The following is a 24,918-nucleotide window of genomic DNA, read 5'->3' on the forward strand; positions in this document are numbered from 1 at the left end:
AAAAAAAAAAAAAAAAAAAACCAATCAACATTTCTCTCAAATGTACAATTTTTGTAATTATTATGCTTTCTGGTATGTATTTCTTAGCACATTTAATCCAGCAGTCCTCATCAATTAGAATTTTCTAAAAATAAAGACACTTAAACCTCCTACCACTCCTATCCTGAAGTAAGAAATGTAAAGGTACAAATTTAGAGTATTGTTGCCTCTGCATAAAAAAACCAAATCAGAGGCTGAGAAGAGTCGCTCATTGACTGTTGAGATACTTAGTTTCAGTTATTTTTCCCTAAAAAGTTATATATAGTTACTAATCCAGTAGCAATGAACACCCTTAGCACCCAGATTATGATTTCTAAATACTGTTTCCCAGTACTGTGAACCAGTGCTTCATGAAGAAATTATTGACTCCAGAGCTGGAACTGGAAAATGTACATGATTTTACCAAAAATTACCAAGATTACCAAAAACAAGGGAGCTGTCAGAGACCACTAGGCTTCTGTCAAAAGATCTCAGGACCAGGACTAGCTCATTAGTTTGAAAACTGGTAAATAATCAATTCTTTAAGCAGCGTTTCTTCTATGGAATGTATTTCAGCATAACCAAATCACTGATGAAGGAAAGTTTGTCTTTCGTTTCTGGGTTTTTTTGGATTTTTTTTTTTTTTTTTTTTTTTTTTTTTTTTTTTTTGAACCTCGCTCTGTTGCCAGGCTGGAGTGCAGTGGCGCAATCTTGGCTCACCGCAACCTCTGCCTCATGGGTTCAAGCAATTCTGCCTCAGCCTCCCCTGTAGCTGGGACTACAGGCGCGTGCCACCAGGCGCAGCTAACTTTTGTATTTTTAGTAGAGACGGGGTTTCACCATGTTGGCCAGGAGAGTCTCGAACTCTTGACCTCACGATCCGCCCATGTTGGCCCCTGAAAGTGCTGGCGTTATAGGCATGAGCTAAGGCGTCTGGCCTGTTCGTTTGTTTGTAGAGACAGGGTCTTACTCTTGCCCAGGGTGGAGGGCAGTGGCAGTTGGCCCTCTTCTGCCTGGAACTCCTGGGCTCAAGCAGTTCTCCTGTCTCATCCTCCCGAGTAGCTTGGGACTACAGGCTCACACCATCATGCCTTGATAATGTTTAAATTTTTTGTAGAGATGAGGCCTCCCATTGTTGCACAGGCTGGTCTCCAACTCACCGGCTCAAGCAGTTCTCCTGCTTTGGCCTCCCAAAGTGCTGATACTGTAGGCATGAGCCACCATGCCTGCCAGAAAGTTTTTCTTTAAGTTTTCTAGCTAAAAAATGAAGAAGGAATGATTGAATTGTAGTATCGCTATTTTACAGTTTCTAATAAAATAAGCAATCTAGACCACAATGAGCAATCACTGGTAACATTCCAGAAAAAGACAATTGGCTATCTTGTGTCTCCTAATAGAAGTAGGTATGACCTATGAAGCATTGTTGCCCAGAATTAAAAACTCAAATCTTGTCAAGCCACTGGATCTGACATGTGGTTTACAAGAACAGAAGGTAGAATAACATGTTAAATGATCCATGGAGAAGCAGTCAACACAATCTGGGTACAGAAAACTATCTATACAAGTGATGCCATTTCTTCAGATAGAGCACAAGCAGGAAGAAGGAGAGGGAACATATGTCACCAATTCTCAGTGTAGATGTGGCATTGGTTCCAGGACCACCCATGCATACCCAGTTCCACAGATACTGAATTCCTACAGTAAATCCTGCAGAAGCCACATGTATGAAAAGTCATATGTGCAGTTTTCTGTATCCTGTGATGAATACTATGTTTTCTGTCAGCGTTTGGTAGAAAAAAATCCGTGGATAAGTGAACCCACACAACAAAAATTTATGTTGTTTAAAGGTCAACTGTAGATTAAAAGACTTGAAGTCAACTGAACGCATTAATGAACTGCATTTGAATCAACCAACTTATAAAAAAATAGTTTGGAAATAATCAGTGACATTTGAATATTGACTATCTGATGTTAAGAAATTATTGTGGGGTTTTTTTTTGGTATAAAGATTTTTAAGAGTCTACATCTTTTAGTGAAATACTGAAATGTATTGCTTTTAAAATATATCTCAGTTTAGCTTCAGAATAATCTAATGGGGTTGACTGTAGCAAAGAATCCGTAAGATACAGCTTGGTGATAGGTGCGTGGACATTCATGGTTTTGGTTTAATTCGTGTTTGAAATTTTCCATGATAAAAAAATATTTTTTAACAAGTTTTACAACTCAATTCTCCATATGTAATGAAAACTGACTTTCATTACTTTCTTGTAGCCTTACCCCTCGTGAATTCAACTCTTACGGAGCTCGAAGAGGTAATGATGCTGTAATGACAAGAGGCACTTTTGCAAATATCAAGCTTTTTAATAAGTTTATTGGAAAACCAGCTCCCAAAACAATTCATTTTCCATCAGGACAGACGGTGAGGATGTACACAAAGTATTTAGACAGTTTCTAACTGGATCAAAATTTGTATTAAAGATTTTTTTGTTTGTTTTAATCTACAGCTAGATGTATTTGAGGCTGCAGAGCTGTACCAGAAAGAAGGTATCCCACTGATTATTTTAGCAGGAAAGAAGTATGGTTCCGGAAACTCTAGAGACTGGGCTGCCAAAGGACCATATTTACTGGTATTAAATCTTAACATTTATCATTTTAAGCTTCAAAGAATGTTAAATGTTCCCTTTTGTCAGTAACATCCTGTCAAAGCTTACTTGGATTTGGATTTTTTATAGTTATTTAAACCTTATAGGTATAGAGTTTCTTTTTTGTGTGTGTGATCTTAGGTAATATTTTGTACTAATCTAGTTAGTATCATTTTAATACTCTGAGTTTAGTTAAACCTACATCAGTCTTAATGAAGAAGTCAGTATAGTAGAAGGAAAGGAAATTCTGGTTTGGTTTGGTTTTTTTGAGATGGAATCTCGCTCCGTTACCCAGGCTGGCATGCAGTGGCATGACCTCAGCTCACTGTAACCTCTGCCTCCCAGGTTCAAGTGATTCTCCTGCCTCAGCCTCCTGAGTAGCTGGGATTACAGCTGCTTGCCACCACGCCTGGCTAATTTTTGTATTTTTAGTAGAGAAAGGGTTTTACCGTGTTGGTCAGGCTGGTCTTGAACTCCTGACCTCATGATCCGACCGCCTCAGCCTCCCAAAATACTGAGATTACAGGTGTGAGCCACCACGCTCAGCAGAAATTGTTTTAAACTATTGTTTTATAGTAATTATTTATACCTATTGATCATATTTTTTTTGGTTTTGAGACTGGGTCTCTGTCACCCAGACTGAGTGTGGGGGCTCGATCACTGCCACTGCCGTCATGACTCCCAAGTGCATCAGTTCTCCCACCTTAGCCTCCCGAGTACCTGGAATTACAGCCATCAGTCACCACACCTGGCCAGTTTGTGTATTATTTGTAGAGATGGGATCTCCCTGTGTTGCTCAGGCTGGTATTGAACTCCTTGATCCTCCCACTGCAGCCTCCCAAGGTGCTGGGATTACAGGCTTTAGCCACTGTGCCTGGTCCCCACTGTTAGTTTTACTTGCCTTCTTTTGATTTAATTTTCCCCAGTTTGCCCCATCGGCACATAAGAGACTCAGAAGTAGTGGGCCAAGTTTCACCTTTTTTTCCCCCTAAATAGGAGATTGTGGTGCCTGGCTGTCTGCCAGGAGAACAGTTCTCCTGAGGCTGTTTCCTTGTTGCAGAGCAAATAGGCCATCTGCTGGGAAGAATAGTCATGTGACATGTGCTTTCTGCTATTTCATACTCACAAAGTGCTTCTTTACAATTGTAGTTGTAAAAAGGCTGGCTGCAACACAGATATCATGCAGACCTCATTCTTATTTTAATCTGTAATTTCTCCTTTAAAATGTAAATACTCTGAGGGGTATGGGAATAAACCAAAATCTCATCCTTCCAATATACTAATTACAAGTATTATTTATGAGTATTAATGGTAGGTATAGGTTCCTTTTATCCTGGAAATTGTCTTAGTCTTTGTTTCTGATGTTGGAAGCTTTCCGCATATGGCAGGTGATGCGTGGCTGTCCATTTGTTAGACATTCAAAAAACTGATTACAAGCTGTGGATGGGAGCTGGATTTGTCAGTGGACCTTACTGTAGGAGGTGATTGGTAGATAAGCCACCTTTTTCATTAAGAGATTCTGTATGTCATTATCTGTATTTTCTCTGAGGCCGTTCAGCTTCTTCAAGGAGAGAAACTCATTCAGGATGTAGACTTCTACTTAGTCCTCTGTTTTCAGTCTTGTATTCTCAAGCTTCCCCTGTGCCCAGTGATTGTCAGTCTAGAGAATGTACTCTCTTCGTTATTTCTGCTATCAGAAAAAATAAGTAAAAAAAAAAAAAATTTAAAAAGGGGTGATGGCACTCCCAAGGAATAAAAGTCGATTCTTAGGTGGTAAAAAAAAGTTTTACTTTTTACATATAAAGTACAGGCAAATATAGAGTACATAAAAAGATACACGGCATCTTAGTGGTATTAAAATTTTGGAGAGAAGAGGGGTGAACAGGAAGACACAATTATGGAAAAAAGTCTGAAAAGGCTTTTTAGGTAGACAGTGGAGAAAAAAGTTGAAAAACAGAAATCTAGAGCCTTTGGCTCATTTTTTCCAGAGAATAAACCTCTATTCTTCTGGAGTGGGAATTGAGCTGGATCTTACTGCTTTATGTGGCCTTATAACCTGTATCCCCCAGTATTCTGAGAACCTCCTACCTCTGAGTTTCAGTCCTTTTCCTGGGTCCTGTGTTGCACATTAACTCAGACCTTATTGGCGTCACTCCCTAATTTCATTTCATCATTCTCTAGTTTCAACACTGTAATCCAAATCAGTTACCTATCTCTGTCTTCTAAATATTCATAGAATTCATTCTGTTCCCTTTGTTGCTCTGGGCTTATAGCCTCTTTATTATTATTGTTATTTATTTATATATTTTGGAGACATGGTCTCATTCTGTTGCCCAGGCTGGAATGCAAGGCTGGAATGCAATGGCATGATCTCACCTCCCTGCAGCCTCCACCTACCAAGCTCAAGCAATTCTCCTGCCTCAGCCTTCCCAGTAACTGGGATTATAGATTATTTTTCTGAATTTCTGAATTTTTATGGAGCTCCCTAAATTATTTTGACACACCCCCCCCCCACCGCCGCCACCACGTCCAGCTAATTTTTGTGTTTTTAGTAGAGACTGGGTTTCACCATGTTGGCCAGGCTAGTTTCAAACTCCTGGCCTCAAGTGATCTGCCTACCTTGGCCTTCCAAAGTGCTGGGATTGCAGGTATGACACACTGCATCTAGCCTATTCTTGTTATTTTTTATTTTATTTATTTATTTATTTCTATTTTTTTGTAGAGACAGGGTCTCAGTATATTTCCCAGGCTGATCTCAAACTCCCAGCCTCAGCCTCCAAAGTGTTGGGATTATAACCATATAAGCCACTGCACCTGGCCCCATATACCTTCTTTATTTGTTTATTTCAGTTTCATTTCAAGAGTGTTGAATGTTTGATCTGCTGTGTTTAAGTCCTATTTTGGGATCAAAGGAGCCGGCCCATTTATAGAGCTCTTATGATGTGGTAAGCAGCGGTAGTACCTAATCCTAGAGCAGCGGAGGGGGTCAGAATAATTTAGGGCGCTCCATAAAAATTCAGAAATTCAGAAAAATCTATAAAAAGCCTCTGTAAATACTTTGATAGAACATTGATTCACTATGAGGTATTAGACTAAAAGTGTTTAGAGAAAGGCCAGAGTAGATTTTTCTCCCCCTTTAAATGTTCAGTAAATAACTTTCAGAAGGAAAGTTATGAAGGAAATAAATTGCACATTTGTTACAGGGTGTGAAAGCTGTTTTGGCTGAAAGTTATGAAAAAATACACAAAGATCATTTGATTGGAATTGGCATAGCTCCACTTCAGTTCCTTCCAGGAGAAAACGCAGATTCCTTGGGCCTCTCCGGTAGAGAAACATTTTCTTTAACATTTCCTGAAGAACTGGCTCCCGGAATTACATTGAATATACAGGTATCTCTAAAATTTTCAAATATGATTATGCACTCTACTCAGATGTTTATGAATTAAGAATCAATTGCTGTAAATTATATACTAATGTCACTTAAAGAATGTTAAGTTGCTATTTAAAATGACTTTCCTTCATAATTAGATCTATGTTAATCATAGTTGGTGTTCTCTGAGGAAAAGTGGAAAGAACTGGATGCTTACACCAGAAAAAAGTACATGGAGGGGAATCTTGACTTCCACTTAACAAGTGTCAGCTTCCTTTTCATGGTTTTCAGTTTTTGCTGGCCTGATCTAATTTTAACCCAGGCATATATACCACTCCAAAGAGAAGGCAAAGTTGAACTTACAAGGGTAGAGCAGCACAGACTTCACAACTAAGAAAAAAAGGGAAACGAGTAGGAGCTATTGATTACAGGCAATGAATATTTGGTGTAAAATGAATATGAGTAGTGAGTATAACTTCCCCAATTAATAAGTCAATCTAACTGCAACTGTTTTTCTACTTAGCTGTGAAGCCCATGGTCAGGTATCTCAGGTGTTTTTCAGGCAATCAGAATATAGGAAATTAGAACCAGGAGAAATCAGACAGAATATGTGGCAAGTATAGTCATTGAATGGGAAGACAGATGGTCTTAACCATCAAGTAGCACCTGGAAGATTTACTTGCTCACATAAGATGTTTTTGTTTCTTTAAAGACGAGCACTGGAAAAGTATTCAGCGTGATTGCTTCGTTTGAAAATGATGTGGAAATAACATTATACAAACACGGAGGATTGTTAAACTTTGTGGCACGAAAATCCTCATAGTATCTACTTACCATGGATACCTTTCATAACTAGTAACTGCAAAGCCTTTTGTGCTGGACCCAGGAATCCTTACCATGGAGCTGCAGATAGTCCCATTATACTCACTTCTCTCATCCATGGATGTACATGATGATGAATCAACGTAGTGACTGAAATGAAATCTTCTTGATTTTAAATAATTTACGAATGGTGCTATTAACATTGCTAAAATCAACGTGTGAAGTGTGTTGTGGAAGAGACCTGTAAGTATGGGGGGGGATATTTTATCAGACCATTTTGTAAATAAAGGCAGAATTTGTGTTGAAGATTCTTATATGAATAACCTTCCTGGAGTTGTTTAGTTTTGCACCTATAAAACTGTGTACTACTGTTTGTTGGTTTAAGAGTAGCAGATTGAAATATAAGAAGCCAGATTAGACTCTAAAATTGTGGTCATTGGACTCTGATTTGTAAGTGGACCTTTAAAGTATATTAATTCCTTTTCAGTACTGAGCTGGACACATTTGGCGTTCTGTTTGTCATATACCAGGTTTATCCTTAGTTTAACTGCAAGAGATAGAACCTTCCCCAGGTCACAATCATTCTGTCCAATCCAGCCAAGATTCCTTCCACATGTGAAGATGGACCATGGCAAAATACAACTGATTGTGTGGAAATATGTATCACATATGATGCAGCCTTTAATTTTTCAGCGGTTTGCCGCTGTGACTATCCGGCAAGCCCCAGATGGCATTATATTAATTGGATTAGATTATTTTGCTCACCTATGTAATACTGTAACTTCTTACAACCTAGTATTTTCAGTATCATTAACCAAAATTTCACACTCATAGTTCCTAAAGAGAATGTTATTTAATCATTAAACTCTGAACTGGTTCATTTAAATTATCTACCCTTAATTATACGAGTGGTCAACCCTATGCATTTTTCTATTTCTTGATTATTTAAATTAATTTCCTGTCATTTTGAATCCTTTATCACCTGCGATGCATGACTCTTATTAATTTTGTTATGTTACTGTTTTAACCAAAGCTGACTGTAAGGATAAAACACTTAAATTGTTGCTGAGTACCGTATATCCTCAATATGCATGTCTGCCCATCACATCAACTGTTCTGTCAACAAGATGTTTGGTAATTTTTTTTTTTTTTTTTTTTTTTTTTTTTTTTTTTTGTTTTTTTTTTTTTTTTTTTTTTTTTTTTTTTTTGAGACAGAGTCTTGTTTTGTCACCAGGCGCCAGGCTGGAGTGCAGTGGTGCGATCTCGGCTCACCACAGCCTCCGATTCCGAGTTCAAGCTGTTCTCCTGCCTCAGCCTCCTGAGTAGCTGGGATTACAGGTGCAAACTGCCATGCCCAGCTAATTTTTGTATTTTTTAGTAGAGACGGTGTTTCACCATGTTGGCCAGGATGGTCTTGATCTCTTGACCTCGTGATCCACCCACCTCAGCCTCCCAAAGTGCTGGGATTACAGGCATGAGCCACTGTGCCCGGCTGGCAATTTTTTTTAAAAGGTTGGAAAATTAATTATGGAAGGTTCTATACCGTTGTTTTTTTTTAAACCTAGCAGGCCAAAGGTTAATTGTAGTGATTTGTTTTTCACATGGAGATCTTTCTATGACCTAGTTAAGTTACTGCAATTCAGAATTAATTCACGTTACATAAAGAATTACTTCTTTTAAGCAAATGCTGAAACTACCAAACCAGTGGATGAAGACCGCTGAGAACTTTGACAATCTTTTGAAAATATTTTGCAAATATGTGTTTAGACAATAAGATGGACTCAAATTTGACAAAATGATTTATTTAAATTTTTTATAAGTATTTTCTTTGTTACTTTCAAATTCATTGCATGTGTTTTTAATTTACATGAAAACATGAGTTAGGAGAAATTACAAGTTGAATGATAAAATACCTGTAAATAGTAATTCCAGATTGTGAAGGGGAAACAAATTTATGTTGTTTTGAAAGCATACTTTGTATAAGTTATGGGCAGAGGCACAGGCATCCTCAGCAGCTGATTTAGGAGATGATGGTAAAGCTAGCTAACTACGAATTAAATATTGACATATCCAGTCCACCTAGTCCAGTAATAATACAAGCAAATCTTGTATTTCAGGAACAAATCAAGGTTCTCTTAATTTTTTGGCTTGTATACAATGAGGTGAAACTTGATAACATGGTTTTAAATTAAGGAGGAGAGTCGTGGATATGTGTTTTGATGTGTTTACCTTATAATTTTGCCTCTAGCCATATGCTATGTTTGCAAAATGTGGCATCTGTTAGTTTTCATTGTCTGTATCTTCTTTGTTGACTATATCTGGGTAATTTTGTGTTACCCAAAAAATAAGGAAGCATAATGTGAGACACACAAGAAAAGAAAATCAATGTTGTGAGCTTAAAGTACAATTTCAAAGGTCATTACCAACGCATTTTTTTATACTTTAAAAACATTATGCTACATATTGCCATCTTCATATTTTGCTACTCTTATACAATGAAATCAGTGAAAATGTTCAGCCACTGAATTGCCATTGTTATATCTAAAAAGTTTCTAAGATGACAGTTGTCACTGTTTTCTCCATGCTGACATTTGAAAGAAGATACTGGAAGGTCCTAGAATCTCTCTAGCCAGATTGCTCAGTTTTTCCTTGGTAATCAAATAGCAGTTGTATTAAAGGAAAGTAAAGCTAAGACCTAAATCAGAATCATAGTTGCCTGCATATATGGTAACAATGTTGTGTGCATTTGCGTTCTCAGTGATGAGTAAGAGGATGAGGAGAAATTATTTGACTGACATTTTTTTAGGAGAAGATACTAAGATACTGGATGTTTATTCTGTCTTAGTCTGATTGGAGTAATAAGAGAGAAGAAGAGGATGAACTTTGGCCTTTTCAGTGTTTTTTCCCCTAAAGCGTGATACTGCTGATGTTTCTATCAATTTTACACATAATATGTGGCTATGAAACCATATATCTCACTTAAGTAACTAAAAATCATTGTTTATTATTTAAAGCCAACAAAACAGTATAACAGTTTTAAGTTCAATAATGTTAAGTATTGTATAGAAATATGTTGGAGGCAAAGTTCAGTTGATGACAGTTGTGTATATGTTGCTGATGCTGTAAATTATTTTTAATAAAGAAAATTGTATTATCAAAAAAAAAGACTTTGTCTCAAAAAAAAAAAAAAGTCAAATTTACAATTTGTCATGCTTTTCTTCCTTTCTTTAGGAATTTTGGGAATCCCACATTTCCAGAAGTAAGGTGCTCAGTTGCACTAACCATTCCTATATAAGCTTAATATATAGGAAATGAATGAGTAAAACATGTCTGAAAGATAATTCTATAGAAAGCTAATTATCAGTAATGTTCTTGGCAGTGGGACACCAGTGTGTCAAACCTAGTCTTTGGCAAGCCAGTAAGCAATTTTTCTGCCAAAATCTTGTGACTTGCCATAAGTAGTAACTTAATTGTTTATATAAATTTAGTCATTGAAATGACTCAGCTTTCCAGGATATTAGTTTAGCATTCACTTATGTAGAGCTGAGTTACATACAATTGAGGTTAGATGATTTTATATGCAGTGACATTGTTTGCTGAAGGGTATTTACCTCATTTGTTTCAGACTGTTCATACTGTGCCTTTTAAACAATTTACCACATGTGATTTTAGGGGAATCCTTTCTCAGATCTTCATACTAAGTTCACTAAGTTCTTTTAAGTGTAAGAATGAGAAAAATAAAGGTATTTAGGGATTTATAGAAAGTATTTCTTTATACCAACTAATTATACCTGGGAAAATGAACCACCAAAGCTTGATCAGGTCATATATATATATATATATATATATATAAATGCTTGAGTTTTGGGTTTGATTGTAATGTGAAATGAATTGCTTGATCATGTTTAACAGAAATATATTCCTTAATGCTGAGTGGAAAAGCCTCTAATTGGCACCTTTAGAAATATTTTAAAATCAAAACATGATTTTTTTATGTTTCTTAGAAGAGTACTGTATTTGTATAACTTTTCACAAAAGAAGTTAGCATTTTAGTATTGCTTATTCAAACTATATTTTTACATCTGTTCTTTAAAAATGATGAATTGGAATTTTGCAGGTATATGCAGATACTGGTAGTATTTTTTGGTGATCAATATGGATAAACATATTTATTATAGTTTACAGTGGAATCATTCAAATGGAAGCTTTTTTGCAAGAGACCTGCAGGTCCAAATGCAAGTGTGGAATATGTGTCTGTTGGAGTAAACCCAGTCAAGGAGAAAGACAGAGGGAACCCTGTTTGTGAAGAATTGAGGGAGGCCTGAGATTTTACCTTACTTGCAGCCTAACAAGTTAACTTCCTCCTATATTTCCATGGATGATGGCAGAAGGCAGCACTTCTGGGTCAGAGACAAAGGACTTTATTACTCATAGCACAGCAGGCAGTATGAACTTCATGTTTGTGGCAGCTCTGTTTGTATAGTATTCTCTTGTGGACAACATGGTGGCTGGGTGGGTCTAGGTGGATGTTGCCCATGCAGTGGGTATGCACCACAGTTGAGAAAACCTGAGATTGGGAAATCTCATTTTTTTATAAGGGAACTAGTAAACCTGCCCTGCCTTTGCTTTGAGGGAGACATTATTTTTATTATTCTGCATAGCAAACAAATCTTTCATCTGCTCCAGAAACACTATTGCTATCTTAAAATGCTGTCCACAGATGTCCTGTACAGCTGATAAAAGCTGTCAGTGCAATCTGCTCGTAAGATATGCAGAAACAGGAGAGACCCATAGAGAACTGGCTCCCAGTACTGTTTTTCTTGTTCCTGAAACTCACCAGGACAACACAGACCAATTTTCCTCTTTTTTTTTTTTTCAAGACAGGGTCTTGCCCAGGCTAGAGTGCAGTGGTGCAAACATAGCTCACTGGAGCCTCAATCTCTTGGGCCAAAGCAATCCTTTGGCCTCAGTCTCCTGAGAAGCTGGCATCACAGGTGTGCACCACCACACCTGGCTAATTTTTGTATTTTTTGTTGTTGTTATTATTGTTAAGATGGGGTCTTGCTGTGCTGCTCAGGCTGGTCTCAAACTCCCGGGCTCAAGTAATCCTCTCACTTCAGCCTCTCCAGGTGCTGATATTACAGGTGGGAACTACCATGTCTGGTCCCAGTTTTCCTCTTATTTCTTCATTCAGTCTATGGGGAGCTCGAGCTTTGTATTTGTTTTGTTTTTGCTTGAAGAACAAAATGGTAACTAAGACCTGGATTTGGGTGCTTAGTATGGAAGGAATAAATGGACATTGTCCCTGGGGGAGGCATTTTATATTTCCCTGTATGTATAGATGTGGGAAGTATAGTAGGTTTGCCTTTGTGGAAACATTTAGGAAGTTTAATCTGTTAGGTTAGTCTCAGTTGGTCTGAAAAACCTAGCTCAGAAGGACATTTTTCTAGCCCTGTAGAATATGCCTGTATCCACATCACCCCTAAGGGGATGATTCTAACTCAGTTGACTAAAACTTTTCCTTCCTCATCTGGCCTCTTTGTTTGCACATATCATCACTTGTTTTTAATTTACTCACTGAGTGACTAAAACTTCTTTTATTAATTTCAGTGCTTTCTCTTTTTTCACTTCAAAATTGTACCTAACGTAAACTCTCATATCTTCCTTTAGAGATTACTCCTATAATTTTTGAGAATGTTTCTCTAGTGCCTACCATGTGCTAATAGGGCTTCTTTTCAAATTTTCTTGTAAGTTTGCTAGGTTTTTTTTTTTTTTTTTTTTTTTTTTTTTTTTTTTTTTTTTTAGACAGTCTCACTCTGTTGCCAGGTGCCAGGCTGGAGTGCAGTGGCGCGATCCCGGCTCACAGCAACCTCAGCCTCCCAGGTTCAAGCAATTCTCCTGCTTCAGCCTCACGAGTAGCTGGGATTACAGGTGCCCGCTACCACGCCCAGCTAATTTTTTGCATTTTTAGTAGAGACAGGGTTTTACCATGTTGGCCAGGCTGGTCTTGAACTCCTGGCCTCAGGTGATCCGCCTGCCTCAGCCTCCCAGTAGGATCTTGTTTTGATTTTCATGAATTTTGATGTTATTGAAATATCTAGAAATCTGCATATTTTATTGGGGGAGTTTGCTTTTTGTACAGAAGGAATTGCTTGTTCTTGGTGAAGCCTCATATATGATGGATAGGAAGGAATAAGAAAGCTGTGAGGGGAGAATGAAAGGACTTAGCTATGGATTGGATTGTTGGATTGAGGAAATCAGGAGAAGGAAGGGTTTTTGTTTTGTTTGTTGTGTTTATTTTTATGATCGGTACTAGTGACGTTCAGTTTGTATGTATCCACGAGGACAAGACTGTATTTTACTACTGTATCCCTAGTGCAGTATCTGGAATATGGTGGGCTCTCAATATATATTTGTTGAATTTGAATGATATCTGGAGCTCATACATCCTCAGAAATCCTAGAGGAAACATACTACATATAAGAAGGAATGGGAATGTAGATGTGCAGTATATCATACTTTAGAGCAGGATTGACAAACTGTTTCCCCTAGACCAAGTCCATTTGCCTCCTGTTAAAGTTTTTTGTTTGTTTATTTTGTTTTATTTTGTTTTTGAGACAGTCTCCCTCTGTTGCCCAGGCTGGAGTGCAGTGGCATGATCTCTGCTCACTGCAGCTTGTGCCTCCTGGGTTCAGGCGATTCTCATGCCTCAGCCTCCTGAGTAGCTGGGACTACAGGCGCCTGCCACCATGCCTGGCTAATTTTTGTATTTTTAGTAGAGTTGGGGTTTTGCCATGTTGGCCTGGCTGGTCTAGAACTTCTGACCTCAAGAGATCTGCCGTCCTCGGCCTCCCAGAGTGCTGGGATTACAGGTGTGAGCCACCAGGCCGGCTCTGTTTTTGTTTGGTTTTAATCTCCCCCTCCCCGTTTTTGTAAATAAAGGTTTATTAGAGCATAGACACACCTGTCTGTTTACTTATTGTTTCTGGCTGCAACAGAGACCATGTGGCTTTGAAAGCCTGAAATATTTACTATCTGGTTCTTCACTGAAGTTTTCTAAGATACGCTGTAGAGCTCTCTTCCTTAGGGTGGATAGTTGAATTGCTACTGAGTGTAGATGGTATCTCCAAATGGGAGAATCTGGAGACAGAAGGAATAAGAGTGAGAAGGAGGAAAATGTTTGCATTTCAGTCTTGGAAGAGAAGTAAGCTAGGGAGGGAGGGGAGAAGAGAGAGAACGAAAGTACTGAGTAATATCGTGAAATCGGAGGGAAGCCAGAGATGTTTTTGTTGTTGTTTTGGCGGTAACACATAACATACAATTTATCATTAGTGACATTTAGTGCATTTACAGTGTTGTACCGTCTTTACCACTATAGTTCCAGAATGTTTTTTTCATCACTTCGAAAGGAAAGCTCATCCGTTCCTTTCTTAGCCCCTCGCAACACAAATTTACATCCTGTCTTGTATGTTTTTCCCTATTCCTTAGATCTACGAAAGGTTTTTGTTATTTGTGATGGAGGGGAAATGGGCTTCTATGCAGTCAGGGGATAAGCCAATGGAGGAAGAGGGTAGTGTGGTTATGGAAGAGACTGAATGGAGAAGGTCTCAGGCATCCAGAGGCCTGAGATGGGCATGAGCATTCAGTCCGGCACCAGTGCTGGTGCTACACAGATGCCATCTCTGTCACTACAGTGCTATTCTCCAGGGAGCTGTTCTGAAGTGTGATTTTGGGTGCTGTTCCTTGTTATGAAGCCTCTCAGTCATCTTTTTCAACACTGTAGCTTTCATAGATTTCTGATTCAATTAGCTGCAGATTGGTTTCTGTGGCTTCCTATCTGAACAAGGATAGAAAGTGATGATATATATGATGGTGGACAGAGAGATGACAAACCAGTTTTGAAGTCCTCTAAGAAACATGAAAGTGGATGTGAGTGGTAGATCACACCAGTGAGGTTGTGATTTTGGTTAGAGTGGTGTAAGTAAATCTCATGGGTGATAAGTGCTGAAAAACAAAGATAGTTGTGATGTAATGTTTTAAAAGTGGCATCAGGAATTGAGGATAAGGTGTTTCCTGTTGTACGCTATTTTGGGGTCTAGGAGAATGAGTGAGTAAAAATCCTGAATGTCAGTAGGTCATGGAGTTTTAAATTTCACATAGACTAGTAAAAGCTTGAGATTGATGTATGATGGTTAGGTTATTTTGAAAGTAAGAATCTTAGGAATGGCAAATTCCTGTCTGCTATCACAGTAATTAAAAAAAAAAAAACACCTCATTTTACACTAAAATGTAAGAAGGACATACTCCCAGAATAAAGAACATTCACAAAATTATATACTTTTAGCTATGCAAACTACTTTTTCTCATTTCCATTTTTTTTTTTTTTTATTTTGCTAAAGAATGGATTAAAAATGTGTCATGGATTGGTACTGGTCCATAGAGTACATTTGGGAACCACCTACTGAATACTATTAAAAAGTTTTCATTTGTCCAATTTTGTTTGTTCTGATTCTGAAATGAAAATAAATTCATTTATCTGATTTCATTTGCTCGGGACTGAAATATGAATTTCTTGGGGATAAGGATAATGTCTTAAACCTAGGATGATCTTTTTTTTTCTGGGCTCCAAGGTAGGACACACATTGTCTCATATATAAATTATCTAGAGTGGAACTGAATGTTGGAAACCACGGCTGTCTGGAATAATTTGGAGTTACTATACTTTATACTACTTATCCTTCCTGGCACCCATTTGATATTGAGCACCATAAAAGGTACTTGGTAAGCATTCTTTTGTTGGTTGTTTTAGATTTCGTTTTTAACCACTTCTTTTGGCATGCTAGGCAAATTCCTTAGGCATTTTTTTTTTTTTTTTGAGACTAGGTTTGGCTCTATTGCCCAGGCTGAAAAGCAGTGGCACTATTTCATCTCACTGCAACCTCCACCTCCTGGGCTCAAGCCATCCTCCCACTTCAGCCCCCTGAGTACCTGGGACTTCGGGCGGGCACTACCATATGTGGCTAATTTTTGTATTTTACTTTTTGTAGAAATGAGGTTTCGTCATGTTGCCCAGGCTGGTCTCAAACTTGTGAGCTCAAGCCATCTGTACACCTTGGCCTCCCAAACTACTGGGATCACAGGTGTGAGCCACCGTGCCCAGCCCTTAGGTGCTTTTCATACCTCACAAAGAATATGCTCCAGAAGCTAGGAGTCAAGATCCCCAGGGAATCCTTTCAGCTCTGTTTCTGCAGCTCTCCCTAGTCTCTGAGTGTGCTTGGAAGGAATATTCAAATTATCATTGTGCTGTTTCAGGTTTAACTTGGGAACCTGAAACTGAAAATCTAGTTTTGGGGAGCTTCTGGGTGGTGACAGACCTTGTTTCGGCCAGGCACTCTTTCTTGTTCCCCTCTCCTAATGTTGACTTAGGCATCCCGCTGGCTTTGTGAGTTGGTCAACCCGGGTATATAGGGGGAGGAACGGGGGTGACAGGGCGGGAGGCGGGGGAGAAAATGCAAAATTCATTAAGTCAATTTCTCAAGGTGGATGGGAAGATTTTGCGGGTTGTTTTTGAGGGGAAGTAGTAATACATAGTAGATTTTTGTAAAGCTTTGCTTTTCTACATTTAAATATAAACCTTGAAGAGGAGAAATAGAAAGAGTTGACCAGGTATTGAAGTCCTTCTTTTTTTCTTTCAGCTTTTTTGTGGACAACAGTGGTTTTTTATTTGATCCCTTATCTGTTTTGCTATTTTGATTAATTTAATAAGTTTGAATTTAAACTTATATGGTATTTTTTTTTCCATTGAGTTGTCTTTTAATATTTACTGATGTTTGAACATGTAGTTTTTAACTTATTTAAAGTTTATACTATAAATAGTATAACCTATTAAAGTTTATACTATTGCCAGATTGTTATTATGGGAATTTTGATTTAGCTGCTAAAAGCAAGGAAGTGTTTTAGAAAGAAATATTTTATCTAGACTAGGCAAATAATTGGGAGCCCAACTTGAAATCTTAGGTTCTCTATAGAGGCCATTGCTGTTAGTGGAGGGCTTAGGGATGGGTCCAGGAAATCTGAGATTACTGCTTAGGTCTTTGAAGAATGGAGATCACTTAACCTTGATGGACTGTGGTTTTTCTTCTCTCTAAATATACATTTCAGAAAATAGATGTAAATATACATAGAAAATAAAAGCGTCTAGAGTTTTAGTTTCCCTAAGTCGAAATTTATAGCATGTATAATGGAACCTTCTAGTAGGACATTGACTAATGTAGTTAATGTTTAATGTTTGGATTTGGAAAGATTTCAGGAATTAATCCTCTGGTAGGATCTGAGGAGGAAGTCAACTCTGGACTCTGGAGAGTGGTCTTCAGAGGAGTCTCACAAATTCTGTGGTGGAAGAGGCAGCATTGTTGTTTCCCTAACAGCTTGGAATGTGGAGGCAGAAGCTGCTTCACTGGGGCTTTAGGCAGGAATAAGCCTTCCAGGTTTACAAGTAGAGGCTCATGCTGGATGACTAGGTTACAATTTAGTATTCTTCAGGTAGAGCAACCAAGTATGCTTTGAAAGATTGTTTTATCTTATAGGTCAACAATTTTTATTTTCTATTTAGTTGTACTAAGATTGTGTTAATAGGCAAATATCTTTGTCAGGGATGATTTGGGCAAAGTGCCCATTTCTGGTACCTGAATTCTGGACTTGGAATTAAGATGAATCTGTAAAGAGAGAGGAGAGACAGATGAACATGAGTTTGATTCCTGATCTCAATACTCACTGGGTGTCACAGGCAAATTTACGTTTTCTCATCTTGCTCTGTTGCCTTGGCTGGAGTGCAAAGGCATGATCTTTGCTTACTGCAGCCTGGACCTGCTGGGCTCAAGTGAGCCTCCCATCCCAGCCTTCTGAGTAGCTGAGATCACAGGTGTGTGCCACCACACCTGACTCATTTTTGTATTTATTTATTTATTTTTTGTAGAGATGGGGTCTCTCTGTGTTGCCCAGACTGGTCTCAAGTGATTCTCTAGTCTTGGCCTCCCAAAGTGCTGGGATTGTAGGCATGAACCACCATGCCCAACCCATGGGCAAACTTCTTAGTTTTTTTGAACCACGTTTATCTATCTGTACTAGGATGTGAGAAAGTGCCTTGCGTAATGGTGTTCTGGAAATGGGAACGTTGTTATCCTGGAGAATCACTTTGGTTTTTCTTGTGTACCAGAGTGGATACAGGCAGTCTCCTACCTCTGGACAGTGATTGGCTGATGCCCTCTCTTGCCCCATCTGCAGTGAAGCCCTGGGGAAAGGTGGAGCCATGGGAGGCCCCCACCACTAGAAGTTTGTTTCAGGGACTCTTGCTTTTCCTGTCTTCTTCCCCTTGCCTTTCCCCACTTCATCACATCGATCATAGTGTTGGCCCCCATGAGCCAGCCTCTGCGGTTACTGCCCAGAGCCTGGCTTCCTGCACACTTCCATTGCCCCATTGTTGACTGCAGCCTTATTTTCTCTGCTTCTCAGATGTCATACCTGGACCCCACTTGTTGAAGCTGTCAACAGGGGATATTGGGGCTAATTCCAGGGGCAAAAAGGGAGCTTTACAACACTACACAGTTGTAGTGAGAAAGTTATTCCATGCAGGAAATGCATTATTCAGCGTTACTCTTAACACTGCACATTATGGCTCAGAAACTAAATTTGTGTTCAAGTGAATGCTCTTACAGAGAAATGGGCTCCAAGTTCAAATAGCTGATTTCCAAGATTTTTCGGAAGGATTTGTTAAAGCACACCCTTTGGATCTGTTCATACCACCAGTTCCAAAGCTCACCAAGCTTAGTTGGAAGGAAGCATGACTGTCCTGCGGATGGGGAAGGGCTGCTTTCTTAATTGTACTCTGCATGGGAAAAATGTTTCTCTTAAAAGCAGTTTTACCTGTTTAACAAATGGGCTCAGCTGAAGGCAGATCACTTAAGATGGGATGGAGAGGTGTTGGAGTGTACACTGAAGAAAAAGTGAGTGGTTATAAAGGTGGAGGAGGAAAAGGAGGACGTGGAGGGTCCAGAAGTGCCGAGAAGAACAGAAAGGTGGTGTTAGTTTTGGCTTTTCAGGCTTCATTTTCCTCTGTGAATGGATCCTGTTAGATCAGTGGTGGGATGTCATAAACATTTAATCCTGAGTGACACTGAAGTTGGCACAGCCTTGCTCTGTATATCCAAGAGGAACCAAGCATGCTCAGATAGGTCTGCCATTTTTGTTTCTCTAGAAAAAGTTCTTAAAGGTGCTAAGAGGGGTACATTTTGTCCAGGTTCAGCACTGAGAGGGAAGTGTAAGAAGCTGCTTGTCTTCCTTTTACCTTGTACTTCGCTGTGTAGACCCTCCACAGGCCTGGGCCATGTGCTGAGAAAGGGCTGCACAGCCACAGGTTGGTTCTCATTGAGCATGGTTGTGTGGTAACTACCCATGTTCCTGGAAATGCCGCAGAACTGAAGATGGAAGCCGGTAGGAGAGCCTGTGTCTGGACAGCAAGGGGAGTGCTGGGCAGCTGCACTTGCATAGACCTTGGGGAGCTGGCCCTGTTGTCTTCTTGCTCTTGTGGCCACTGAGATTCAGCTGTCATTGTGACCCAGGGGACCCCTGTGTGGCATAACCTTCTGTTCTGGAATCCCAGGGAAACAAGCCCTGGCCTGTCTGCTCCATTCTATAGTGCCAACCATAATTGGCACCTCACTCCCTGTGTCCAGTCCAATCTCAAGTGTCTCCTGCTGTGCTTGCTTTTTCCGCAGTCACTCCCTAGGAATTACTGAAATTCTTACTAGAATCAGCTGTTTCTCTAGATTTGGAGCTTGTTCCAAATGATTACTTTGCTTTTTTGTTGATGTTCTGACCTTTCATTTCAGTACCTCTCAAGATAAGAAAGTTGTCGTTTGTAGTTGAAGCATCCATAAAGCATAATTCTGATGGTGGTGGTGCAATGGTATTACTTAGGCAGATTGAAAAAGTCTTGGCTCTTCTCCTGTGCATTTCAGTGGGTTTAGGGTAGGACTTGAACCTGGCTGTTTTTAAAAACATTCTGAGGTGTTTGAAAAGTGAGGTTAGGGTTGAGAACCAGTCATTTATGGGGACTGTGGTAGTGACTTGAAACATTTTATGTACATTTCATAAACATTTTTTTAACATTTATTCAAAATAGTAAAAATAATGTTCGCTATTGAAAAATGGAAGTATAGGAGATATAAAGTTTCGGGGGAAGGAATTTAACACCCATAATCACACCACTCAGAAGTAGTTACTGCCGCCATTATCTTTTCTTCATTGTTTTGACTGACTTATTACTGATTGACTTCACTGCTTCTCAGCAAATGTTACTGGCCTAGAATTGGATATGGAACTTAAATTGGATCTGGAATCATTCCTGGATGATTCTTTAGGAGTCAGCAAGTACTGATTGAGTACAAGGGACTACAGGGATGAATGCATCTGGGGTTCCAGGGGAAGGAAAATCACAGCCTCAAGAGATCTGGTTGGTTAACCAGCTTAGCACCTCCTATTATGATTGTCGTAGACATTTGCATGTATAGTTTAGTTCACATGTTAGTTTTTAATGGTTTCATATTATTTTGAGTGATATAATTTAGGAGAATAAATACCAGTAGAGTCAGGGTTCATTAGTTTTTGACATGTTATGTGCAAACACTTAAATTCCTGTGATGTTTACTGAAGTTTGCATTTCCATATATTCAATTTCTGCTTATTCTAATCGGGAGGTTATGATATCTTTGTTGCTGGGACTATTGCTCTGGGGTATTTATCAGTTAACTTTTGTTAATGATATACTCTGTGAAAGCATTTTATTAACTGGATTAAAAAATTAATTGTAGCACACAGTAATGCCAAAATTTAGTTGGACTGTTACCCTTATGGACAGTTGTCATAGGCAGAATCTAACTCTTAGATGCAAACAGCAATCATGATCTCACAGGTCTCCTACAGCTCTGAGAAATTCTTTAAAAATTAATGAATTGCATTCTGCATCTCTACTATAGAAGAGGCTCTGACTTCACGGTTTTCATATTATTTCTACCCAGGAATCAGGATGCCTCACCCAAGGACAATTTTGACAAAAATATATTGTTGGTGAGTGTCCAGAAGAGAGTGAAAGCTGGGGTGGCCTGGCTCAGTGTCGGTCTATCAGAAATGACTCCTAGCGTAATTGTTTCCTTTCTCCCTCCTCTTTGCTTTCTCCCTCTCCTTCATTTCTTTCTTTTCAGTTTTTTCTTTTCTATTCCCCCTCTCCTTTTTTCTCTTCTTAGGTTAGGCTTTCAGAGGCTGGAATAGGAGCAGAGTTCACCTGCCAGGAAGTGAGAATGGCGGGAGAGCTGGAATGACGTCCTTGACTCTCCTGTGGTCAAGGTCTGATTACCTTCTAGGTAGTCATTGTGTCCCAGGAGATTTCAGAGGACAAACCATGAATCTTATTTAAATAGTTCTGATAGGAGCATTAATGGTGTTTGTAGGTCATGGTCCAGATGGAAGCTGGAACTTTTCTGACAAACTTTTTGAAACATTTCCTTATTCTACTCTATGCTAGGATTTTGCAATCATTTCCTTCTGAGCTTTAGCTTACTGGATAATCACAAGTGCTTTTTTATTTCCTTGTGCTGTAATATTGATCATCAGTGTTAGTTGGTCCATAGCAAACACACTGATCCGGATACAAGCCGGAAAATCTAAGGTTAGCAAGTGATGAATCATTTGCATAGAACAGCCTAGGACCTACCAGAATGAACTTGTGGAAGAGAGCTATGGCATAGGAGCAGGAGAAAGTACAAGTTAGGGGGCAGTTTGCTCAGCACCTCTGTTTTTAGTAAGATCAATAGGATATAAGGCGTATTTATTTGTTTGTTTATTTATTGAGACAGGGTCTTGCTTGGTTACTCAGGATGGAGTGCAGTGGTGCAATCTTGGCTCACTGCAGCCTTGACCTCCCCAGCTCAGACAATCCTTCTGCTTCAACCTCCTGAGTAGCTGGGACCACAGGTGTGTACTTTTGGTATTTTTTGTTGCTATTTTTTTTGGTATTTTTTTAGTAGAAATGAGGTTTCATCATGTAGCCCAGGCTGATCTTGAACTCGTAGGCCCAAGCGATACACCCACCTCAGCTTCCCAAAGTGGTGAGATTACAGGCGTGAGCCACCCTGCCCAGCCGAGGCTTACTGTTAACCTCAGGCAGTGCCTGAAATTGTGTGGACACAAGTGCATTCAAATCTCCTCTCTGCCAATTCTCAGTTCTGTGGCTTTCAAGTAATTATTCAACTGCTCTGTGCCTCAGTTTTCTCTTTTGTAAAGTGAGGATAATGGTACTAGACATAGTTGAAGGTTACAGAACACAGTATTTGGCACATAATATTAATAAACACTCATTAATGTTTTACTTTTGGTTGTCCTGAACATTAGTCTGCTTTGACATAGAATTCTTTTTCTGAAGATGTGCTATAATTTTGATAAGAGTATACAACTATTATTTGCATGTTCAAATAAACATGTTTTTATGAAGGTACTTGGTGTTCATTAACAAATGCTAAAAGGATTTCTTTTTCTCTGCTGAGACATAATATTAAACTTGTACACAAAATATTTCTGATCACTGATCTTCTCCTATAACTCTAAAATTATATGTAAAACAGTTAAAAACTACTCAGTGCACTCTTTGGAATAAATGCATTTCTCCTATAAGAAGCATCATTGAGTTTTTTATTCAGGAAGCAATTAGGTTGCAAATTGAAAAGAGTTTCCAACATCATAACCCAACTGAAAATGCCAAGTTGTCTGGGTCTAATGTCCAGAAGTCGTTGTGGCTCTGTGGTCAGTGTTCTGCATTAGGGATTCCTACACCCAAGCTGCATTAAGATGTAGTGCAATAACCCAGCACCTGTGTCAATAAAGGTGGACAATTTCTAGGGTTCCACAAGGGGCTGTCAGTATCCTTCTCGTTATCCCCGTAGCCTTTATTTCACAGCCCAGTGGCTTCAGTCACTATGTCCATTTTCTTATCTCTTAGGGACTGTTCAACTCACTGTATTTTGTTACTCTTCCCATCATAGACTAAACTGTTGTTATATAAGATCATCTAAATGACCTTTCATAGCTAAACCCTATAACTTCAGCCCTTGTCTTACTTGGTTTGGAGCCATTTTGAATTGGAGGAATCCCATTCACTGCACCAGGGTGTGGACTCTAATCCCCTGGAGAGCTTTATAGACCCCTAGGGAAAGCCCCTCTGCAGTCAGATTAAAGACAGTATCAGAGTAAACCCATGAGAAGCTTCCAAACTCAATCCCAGATCATATTTCTTACAACGAATGCTGGTCTGATGATTTCCATAGAATCTGTATCATAATTTGATGAGAGTATGCAAAAGCTGTCACTTATCGACTTCAGCATACTGGATGCTTCCAACTAATCATCTCCATGCAGGGGAGCTTGGCCTGAAACATTGCCTGTTGCTTTTCATTATCTTGGAGAATAATTTAGGTAGAATTACTGTTCAATTTTTGTATCTCCTGTTTAAGAAAACCTGTTTCTTTTACGGCTCTTTGACTTTCATTTTCTCTTTTTCTTCCCACCGACCTGGCTGCTTCTTAAAGGGGCAGCAACAAGTTTCCTGTTGCCTCCTGTGGGCAGTGGCCACAGATTGGCTTCTTTTTACTCTTTTATACTCCATGGCATATTCTGGAGGTAGTCTTTTTTTGTTGTTGTTTGTTTTGTTTTTGTTTGGAACTGCTATCATGTGAATACGACATTCTCATTTTTTTACTCATGTTGCAAAATTCACTAAGACCCCTTTGTTAAAATAACATTTTAGATGATACTACTTTAAATAATGTAATATTGTGTTTAAGGGATCCTGATTAAAATAATAAAATGCAATTGAAATCAAAACAGAGGAATAAATTGTGATATTACAAATGAGAACTGGACTTCTAGTTAAAGCCAGGAATAAAGCTGAGAGGTAATCTTTGGGACACAATTTTTTTTTTTTTTTTGAGATTAGGTCTTGCTTCTTGCTCTGTTGCCTAGGCTGGAGTACAGTGGCTCATTGTAACCTTGTACTCTTAGGTTCAAGCAATCCTCCCATCTCAGTCTCTTGAGTAGCTGGGACTACAGGTGTATACTACCACCCCTGGCTCATCAAAAAAATTTCTGTATAGATGGGGTCTCATTATATTGCCCAAGCTGGTTGTGAACTCCTAATCTCAAGTGATCCTCTTCCCTTGGCCTCCCCAAATGCTCGGATTCCAGGTGTGAGCCACTGTGCCTGGGCTTGTACATCCTTTCTTATAAGGCCACAGCATTATTACCATTATCAAACAGGGACATACAAGTACAGGTTAAATATCCCCTATCTGAAGTGCTTGGGAGCAGAAGTGTTTCAGATTTTTTTTTTTCTTCAGATTTTGAAATGTTTTCATATATGTAGAGAAATGTTTATGCAAATCTTGAGGGTAGGACCCAAGTCTAAACATGAAATCTATGTTTCATAAACACATAGCCTGAAGGTAATTTTATATAGTATTTTAAGTAATTTTGTGCATGTAGCAAAGTTTGTGTACACTGAGCTGTCAGAAAGCAAAGGTGACTCTATCTGAGCCACCCATGGGGGCAATCTGTAGTTGTCTGGCATCCCCATCCTTCCTGAGGCTGAATTTATATGCTACAGATAAGCAATTACTTTCTTACACCTATTTACACAAAAGCACTTGACAGTAAAAAATATGGGTCAGACGCAGTGGCTCATGCCTGTAATCCTAGCACTTTGGGAGGCCGAGGTGGGCGGATCACGAGGTCAGGAGATGGAGACCAGTCTGGCCAACATGGTGAAACCCCGTTTCTACTAAAAATACAAAAAATTAGCCAGGTGTGGTGGTGTGTGCCTGTAATCCTAGCTATTCAGAAGTCTGAGGCAGGAGAATTGCTTGAATCTGGGAGGCAGAGGTTGCAATGAGCCAAGATCGTGCACTGTACTACAGCCTGGCGATGGAGCGAGACTCTGTCTCAAAAAAAAAAAAAAAAAAAAAA

At 39.1% G+C, this 24,918-nt stretch overlaps 2 protein-coding genes across 2 annotated transcripts in view; both read left to right on the forward strand.

Annotated features, from left to right (window-relative positions):
* Window positions 1–24,918, forward strand: part of GMDS (GDP-mannose 4,6-dehydratase) — a 648,894-nt gene that overhangs the window by 13,733 nt on the left and 610,243 nt on the right. The window lies entirely within an intron of this gene.
* LOC108281818 (iron-responsive element-binding protein 2-like) lies at window positions 2,248–7,158 on the forward strand. The gene is made up of 4 exons (XM_017497520.2): window positions 2,248–2,437; window positions 2,523–2,645; window positions 5,864–6,049; window positions 6,743–7,158. The coding sequence occupies exons 1-4, from the start codon at window positions 2,345–2,347 to the stop codon at window positions 6,851–6,853; spliced, it is 513 nt and encodes a 170-aa protein (XP_017353009.1). The 5' UTR covers window positions 2,248–2,344; the 3' UTR covers window positions 6,854–7,158.

The sequence above is a fragment of the Cebus imitator genome, unplaced genomic scaffold, assembly GCF_001604975.1.
Source record: "Cebus imitator isolate Cc_AM_T3 unplaced genomic scaffold, Cebus_imitator-1.0 Scaffold231, whole genome shotgun sequence".
In the NCBI taxonomy this organism is placed as follows: domain Eukaryota; kingdom Metazoa; phylum Chordata; class Mammalia; order Primates; family Cebidae; genus Cebus; species Cebus imitator.

Bases quoted from the DNA above. Each gene is read 5' to 3' on its own strand.
- LOC108281818 (XM_017497520.2), top strand. From the start codon at position 2,345: ATGACAAGAGGCACTTTTGCAAATATCAAGCTTTTTAATAAGTTTATT. The intron at 2,438-2,522 runs GTGAGGATGTAC...TTTAATCTACAG, and splicing joins ATTTTCCATCAGGACAGACG to CTAGATGTATTTGAGGCTGC. The intron at 6,050-6,742 runs GTATCTCTAAAA...GTTTCTTTAAAG, and splicing joins GAATTACATTGAATATACAG to ACGAGCACTGGAAAAGTATT.